This window comes from Phaethon lepturus, unplaced genomic scaffold, assembly GCF_000687285.1.
Source record: "Phaethon lepturus isolate BGI_N335 unplaced genomic scaffold, ASM68728v1 scaffold46978, whole genome shotgun sequence".
Taxonomy (NCBI): domain Eukaryota; kingdom Metazoa; phylum Chordata; class Aves; order Phaethontiformes; family Phaethontidae; genus Phaethon; species Phaethon lepturus.
In genome coordinates, this window is record NW_010557875.1 from 1,461 (window position 1) to 9,117 (window position 7,657).

At 52.1% G+C, this 7,657-nt stretch overlaps 1 protein-coding gene across 1 annotated transcript; it reads right to left on the minus strand.

Moving 5' to 3' along the window:
- Positions 1-802: 802 nt before the first annotated feature.
- LOC104625283 (receptor-type tyrosine-protein phosphatase alpha) lies at positions 803-6,966 on the minus strand. Its single transcript, XM_010292871.1, has 8 exons — positions 6,790-6,966; positions 6,573-6,666; positions 5,130-5,206; positions 3,423-3,557; positions 2,903-3,028; positions 2,407-2,558; positions 1,960-2,095; positions 803-1,390 (listed from the first exon to the last, which is right to left on the minus strand). Exons 1-8 carry the CDS (start codon positions 6,937-6,939, stop codon positions 1,316-1,318), a joined length of 945 nt encoding a protein of 314 aa, XP_010291173.1. The 5' UTR covers positions 6,940-6,966; the 3' UTR covers positions 803-1,315.
- Positions 6,967-7,657: the final 691 nt, after the last annotated feature.

Genomic DNA, 7,657 nt, shown 5'->3' on the forward strand with positions numbered 1-7,657 from the left:
TCTTTACTGGCCCAGGTTGTCTGGAGAGGTGGTAGATGCCCCATCCCTGGAAACGTCCCAGGTCAGGTTGGACGGGGCTCTGAGCAACCTGCTCTGGTTGGAGATGTCCCTGCTCAGTGCAGGGGGTTGGACTAGATGGCCTTAAAAGGTCCCTTCCCACCCAACCCATTCTGTAATTCTATGATCTCTTGAGATGTGAGGAGAAGTAATGTGACATCTCCATCATCCAGGGATGGAGGTCCCCTGGGCCAAGGATGGAAGCAAAAACCAGCAGCACGTTGTCCATTGGAGATGGTTCCAAAATTTCTCTTTCGTGGCTGTTGTAGACCAAGAAGGGGGAAGGGTCTGGGTGGCGCTTGGGAAGAGACAGGACGGGTGAGACCACGGAGCTCAGGCCACGTGTGGAGCCGCGTTCTCCTCCAGCCGGAGCCCCCAGGCAGCAGCACCCCTCGCTGCCGGGAGCCCGTGGGTAACGTCCCTCCTGGAAGGGACCAGCGGGGACGGCAGGGCCACGGCCAGCACCCTCGGCTCAGGGCCGCAGGGGTCCCGCCCCGCCCCTGATCCCTGCCGCAGGTCTGAAATCCGGCACCAAGCACACAGACGTTTCCTTCAGGGAGCAAAAACCCTTTTGGTTTTCTGGGGTTTGGGGTTTTTTGGGTTGAAATCCCAATGGTCGCCGCTATGGTCATCACGGTTTCCAAACCAGCAGCACGTGGTGGCCTGACCCTGAAGGAGGAAACTTTTTTGCTTTTGATAGAAAAATTAGGATATTTATATATATACACACACACAGAATAAACTTTTTTTTTTCTCCTCTTTTTTTTTTAAAGAGCTGACCAGCGGAAAAATGTGAAACCATTTCCCTGCAGGTTCGGAAAAGTTTGTGCTTGTGGGGTTGTGGGTTGGATTTTTTTTTTTTTTCAGATGAGATCCAGGATATCTTTTTCTTCTTTTTTTTTTTAAAAAAAGGCTTTACTCCCTCAAGAAAAAAAAAAAAAAAAGATTTACAAACAAAATAACAGCCTGTATCAACTCTCCAGAAGAGAGATGGTGTGACAATATTAATCCAAACATCACGCTATTTAATTCCCCAATAAAACATTGGAAAAAAAGGAGCCAACAGTATCTGCACTAACACTTTGCTACATATAAAATCTCCAGCTAATATGAAGCTTATGGTACCAACCTCTAAAACAGTTAAGATATATACACATATTTTTTGGGGGGGTATATTAACAAACAGAATATTACAAAATATTAAAGAAGGCAACTCTTCTGTCATTTGTTTCAGGGCGTGGATTATTTTTTTTTTTCTTCACTTGAAGTTGGCATAGTCTGAGAAGGCGTCGATATATTCCTGCACCACCTTGTAGCAGAATTCGTACTGTTCCTGCGGGGTTCGGGGAGAGCACAGCGTTAGACCAAGAAAATTCACACCCGAGACCTAATTTGATGCCTCGTGGTCTGCGGCAAGCTGGGACCAAGCATGGTCAGGTGTCCTCAGCCCAGACCGATGGCAGGAGCTGGATTCCCACCCGTGAGCAGGTCCCACCTCCCCTGCGCCCCAAAAAACCGGGCTGCCCACCCTCCTTGCTGGGTTGCCATCAGCGAACGACACGCTGCATGCCCAAGCCCGTGCCGCAGCCGCTCCAGGCCGTTTCCAGGCTCCTGGAGCCCACAGATACACGGGCTGTGGCTGAGGATGTCTCCAAGGAGGCTCCAACAGCTTGTGCCAGCACTCAAAAGGGGCTCGATGCCTTCAGCCAGCCAAGCTCCACTCTTCCAGATGTCCTAGCAAGAGGAAGGGGAGATACCTCCTGACCCACCTCCATCCTTACGCTTTCACGGAGAGAGAAAACCTTCAACCGAGGAGTTTTTGCCCAACATCGAGTCCACAGCCCAGTCTCGCTGAGGTCTGGGGTGGCAGGAGGAGCGTGGGGTGTGCTCAGCTGCGCTTACCAGTGTCTGCACCATATGCGGCCTCTGTAGTCTTAAACTCTTCACCGTCTGAAAGACGTCGAGAATCCCTTCTGCCTTCACCCTTTCCAGGACAGTGCTCAGCGCGCAGAAGGTGCCTGTTCTTCCTGCTCCGGCACTGGCAAAGAGAAACCAGAAGGTAAAGGAAACCATCCGTCCTGACCGTGTTGGCTTTGCTCAGGGGACAATCCACAGGGGAACCACCAGAGAACTGGAGGAGCCAAGGGCCCTGCCCCAGCCTCTCCCAGTTTAGCTAGGACACGCTCCACAAGCCTGAAGCCTCCTTGCTTAGCTGAGCAGGAAAACCCCGTACCACGTCTGCCTGGCCTGCTCCTGCGCAGCCCAAGGGACCTTTGATCGTCTTCCAAGCTCCTTGTAGAGCAGGTCCCCTTGGATGGGTGGCCAACCCCTGATCCACCCGGGCTTTACCTGCAGTGCACAGTGATCGGGTGGTTGCCAGACTGCTGCTGCTGCTTCTGCACAGCCGCGATGATGTTGATCATTCCCTTCCCATCCCCAGGGATCCCAACTTCTGGCCAGCCGTGGAAATGAAACTGCCGAATCTGTCGGCTCTTGTTTTCCTGGTGGAAGAGCACAGCTCGAGGTCAGTAAGTTGGTGGGAGACCCGTACCAAGACACCCACCAGCTCAGGGCTTTGGGAAAACCACCCGCTTAGGAAAGGTGCCTGCTTGTGGAGGCGAGGCGTTCCCGTGGCAGGGGAGCAGGAGGGAGGCTGCGTGGTGGGCACGGGGAGACAAGGGCTGTTTGGGATGATGGGGAGACGATGGAGCTGAGGATGCCAGAGGGAAGAAGGTTCAGCACTTGCAAGAGGAATGGCAAAGCACCATAAACATCAGCGTGGGTTAATGACAGCCAAGCCCAAGAGCACCCCGAAGTCCCCGCAGGGAGGAAGCCAGACTCTTACCCTGGTGTTCGTTACCAGCAGGTCCCGCACCGTATAGCTCTCGCACTCCTCCTCTTTTTTCAGCTCCACAGTGATATCTCCATAGGACACGGAGCCGTCAGACGGCCAGTACTGGGCACACTTCTCCTGAGGAAGCATTACAGGAGGAGACAGGGTGAACACCCCGTATTTTTCCCATGGACTTGAATAGAAGAAGCCTTCTCCTGCGGCTCGAAGCTGCCTAAAACCAGGTGGGATCCCACAGGCTTGCTTCAGAGAGGAGCTGCCTGCTGCACCCACGGGTGCTTTGAGAACTGAGGGTCCAGAGTTGGTTTATCGAACATCTTCCTACCCTGGGTCTACAAACCATTGGATTCTTTGCATTAGAAGTAGAGGCTGAAATATATTTCCTGCCAGAGAAGGGGTGAAATCGCACCCAACGCGGGTGGTGCTGGCAGTGGCAGGCCCATCGGGAGATTTTTAAGGGGTCACACTGATATATTTTGCTGGTGCCTAAATGCAGCTATCCCCGAGCGCTTACCTGGCCTCTCTCCTCCAGCTCTGTTAGCATCACTATGGAGCAGGATTTCCACTCCCAGATCATCCTCCAGAAATCCTCTATCGTGTGCTGCAGCGGTCCTTGGCTGGCGATATAGGAGTCCTTCTGGCGATAACCCTGCAGATTGAAAACAGGGATAGCGGTGAATGGGCAGAGCCTGGATGCTGGGAGCAGCAGGAAGAAGTCTCTTGGACACGGTCGAGTTACCAGGCTCAGTTAAATTTTGGGAGCATCATGCCTGCCCGTGTGAATGAGAACAGCCTGGGCAGAGAAACCCGCTCTGACGGTGGGCTACGTCCCCACGCGCGGGCATTGCCACACGGCTGCTGAGCAGCTGAGGTGCCATCAGCCAGCACTTTATCGTGGTAAGACCTTTGTTTTTAAAGAAATGCAGCTGGAGGAGGATCATATCCCCTACACACGCACACCTCTATCCACTTGCTGAAGGAAGATTTGGGTTTCCAGCACTCCTAAGTGATGTTGCAAAGTCTGAGTGCTAGAGCAGAGCCTTGCCTAAGCTCCAAGTACTTCAGGTATGATTTTTACCGAGGATTTTTGGAAGAAGTAAGCAAAACTTGATGCAACTAGATGATCTTTAAGGTCCCTTCCAATCCAAACCATTCTATGATCTATGAAAACTAGTAAGTAAGTCTGGGTAACTGGCTCTTCCACAACCACAAAGTGCTTCTGTTTCCAAAAACCTCCGACGTTCCCCTGTGCCGTCGCTGCAGACGGTGACTAAAGAGGCTTTGTCATTTGGAGCTCGTCATTTAAGCAAAGTTCAGCGGAGGCAGGAAATTGAACCCTCAACAGAAATTGCTTACGTGACATTTAAGCTTTCTAATCTCGATGCAGAACAAGGCGGCTGCTCCGGGCTGCGTTGTGTCGGATGCTCACGCAGCCAGAGCAACCCGCGGGGACCCAGCAAAGATTTCAGGGAGCAATTAATTTTGGATGTTATAACTGGGAATAAGCTGGTTTTACTGGTTCAACCAATGGCAGTAATTGCCCTTAGAGGAAAAAAAACCCCCACCTGCCATTAGGAGATGAAAATAGAAATTGGGCTAGAAAAGAGCAAGGCTCTCTCACTTAGCCAGCGCTGGCATCACCGCACGAAGATAAATACTCATACGAGATGTCCCCCTGAAGTCAACAGGATTACTCAGGAGAAAAGGATGTGCAATCACTTACCTCCTCCTCGGAGTGAGGAAAGCACTTAACCTCTCTGCCTCGCCTCCTCCCGTTACCCAGACAGGTATAATGGGATTGACCTGGTTTTTCTCAAGGGTTTTGGGATCCGTGTATTGCTCCATTACCTAATCTAGTGGATGTTTTCTGACCAAATGAACAGTGCCGTGTAGCAATCATTTCCACAGCTATGTGCATCTGCTTCTCCAAAGCCATCACCAGAGCCTGGAGTTGCAGAAGCGAGACCAGGATTTAGAGGCTCAGCTCAAGCTCCGGCTTTCCTCTCCCACCATCTGTGGGTTACAAGGAAACTGTATATACAGAGGGGTTTCTTGGAGAAAGAAACTAGCACCATCTGGTGACACAAAGCAAAATCAAGTGGAAAGAGCCTCTCAAAACCCAGAGAAGAAGTGTTTTGGGACAAATCCTTTCCATAGGAAGCAGTGTGAGATAAAGAGTTTCCACTGGGAGAAAATGGAAAGGAGATTAAAGGAGACTCACGTCAATGAAGGAAGCATTTACGTAGTCTGTGTTCTCTTCACCTCTCTTCACTGGAATGATGACTCGGTTGAACTCATCTGAAAAAGAAGCAAAATGATCTGAGTTTTGGGGAACACCTTCAAAGCATGACTCCTGGATAACCATGCATGGCCTTTAGCTGGGAAGTCGCCAAGCCCTAGGTGAGAGGACAGAGGTATGGGAAGGGGAGTCCTGCGTTTACTGCACCCGACTAGGACAAGGAGACTCAGTTCTGCCTTCTGCCATGCCCTGGTTTGGGGAAGGTGAAAGGGATGCTGAGGACTCCAGGAACAGGACCTGCCCAACACAGGGATTCCCTTCTCTGTCGAGGCAGAAAGCCTTGGCAGCCTAAACCTGCTGAGAAAAAAGTCATGGCAGGGACAGGGCAGGATGAAAGCAAGAAAGCCCTGGGGGCCACGTAGTATTGGGCCATGAAAAATCACCTTGACTCTTGAGCCATGCCTGCTTGAGCAGGGGCTTGGACCAGATGATTTCCAGACGTCCCTTCCAACCTCAGCCAGTCTGTAACTCCACTACTGTGGGCACAAATGCCTCTGTCTCGACAGCTCCTGAGCACTCACAGAATCATAGGGTGGTTCAGGTTGGAAGGGGCCTTTGGAGGTCATTTGGTCCAACCTTCTGCTCCAGCAGGGCCACCTACAGCTGGTTGCCCAGGACCATGTCCAGGCAGCTTCTGAATATGTCCAGGGATGGAGACTCCACAATCTCCCTGGGCAACCTGTGCTCGGTCACCCTCACAGTCAAAAAGTGTTTCCTAATGTTCCAAGGGACCTTCCTGGCCTTCAGTTTGTGCCCATTGCCTCTGGTCCTGTCACTGGGCACCACTGGAAAGAGCCCGGCTCCATCCTCTTCGCACCCTCCCGTCAGGTATTTATAGACATTGACGGAGCCTCCTCTTCTCCAGGCTGAACAGTCCTAGCTCACTCAGCCTTTCCTCACAGCAGAGATGCTCCAGTCCCTTCACTGGGCTCTCTCCAGTATGTCCATGTCTCTCTTGTACTGGGGAGCCCAGCACTGGACACAGTGCTCCAGGCGTGGCCTCCCCAGCTCTGAGTAGAGGGGAAGGATCACCTTCCTCGACCTGCTGGCAACGCTTTGTCTATCGTGGCCCAGGACACCACTGTCCCTCGCTGTGGCAAGGGCATGTTACTGTCTCATGGTCAACTTGGTGCCCACCAGGACCCCCAGGTCCTTCTCTGCCAAGCTGCCTTCCAGCTGGGTGGCCCCCAGCACATACTGGTGCTGAGGTTGCTCCTCCCCAGAGGCAGGACTTTGCACTTCTTGTTGCACATCCTCAGGTTCCTGTTGTCCCATTTCTCCAGCCTGACTCCTGTCCGTACATCCACCCAAACGGTCCCCACACCCACCAGCCGTGCTTGCCCCAGGCAGAAAAACAAGCCTTACATGGAATTATCTGAAGCACCCTGTTCTTCTTCATGTTTGCCGGCAAGTTGCCCGTTCTCATCTTGTCATTCTGAATTTTGATTGAAGTGAGCTTCTGCAGAGGAAGGAATGAAAGCAGGGACAGCTTTCAGAGCCACTCTGTGCCAGGCAAGCACATGGTGGTCCCCGCAGCCCAGCACCATCCGAGTGGATCTACCAGGACAAGAACCACACTCACCTTGAACTCCTCTTCCAGCCCATTGCTGCTGGTCCCTGGCACTTTGTTGTAGATCTTCTGAAGGTGGATCTCTAACGAGGTCACCTCCAGCTCTGTGTCACCGTAGAGATAGTGCTCCAGAAGTGCTTGATATATAAACACATACTGCATCTGCAAGGATTGCAGGGAGGAGCCATCAGCCTCCGCTCCACACTCAGCGAGCGCATACCCGTGCCTGCGCAGACGCTGGCTGCAAACCCACCGCCCCACTGCCCACCCATGCTTGCTGGGCTCATGGCACCCTTCCAAAACCCCAGAAAAGTGGGTAACAACCTTCCTGCCACTGTACGGGACCGGGACCTTATTTGCTACATGACACAAAGCTGACACGACACAAAACTTTCTCCAAGTCTGGAGAAGAGGAGGCTGAGGGGAGCCCTCATTGCTCTCTACAGCTACCTGAAAGAGAATTGTGGTGAGGTGGGTGTTGGTCTCCTCTCCCAAGTAACCAGTGATAGAACGAGAGGAAATGGCCTCAAGTTGCGCCAGGCGAAGTTTAGATTGGATATTAGGAAAAATTTGTTCACCGAAAAGGTTGTCAAGCACTGGAACAGGCCGCCCAGGGGAAGTGGTGGGGTATATGTCCTTTAAATACCATCCCTGGAGGTATTTAAAAGATGTGTAGATGTGGTGCTTAGGGACATGGTTTAGTGGTGGACTTGGCAGTGCTGGGTTAACAGAATAACAGGATCATTAAGGGTGGAAAAGACCTTTAAGATCATCAAGTCCAACCGTTAACCCAACACCACCATGCCCACTAAACCATGTCCTGAAGTGCCACATCCACACGTTTTTTGAACACTTCCAGTGATGGTGACTCCACCACCTC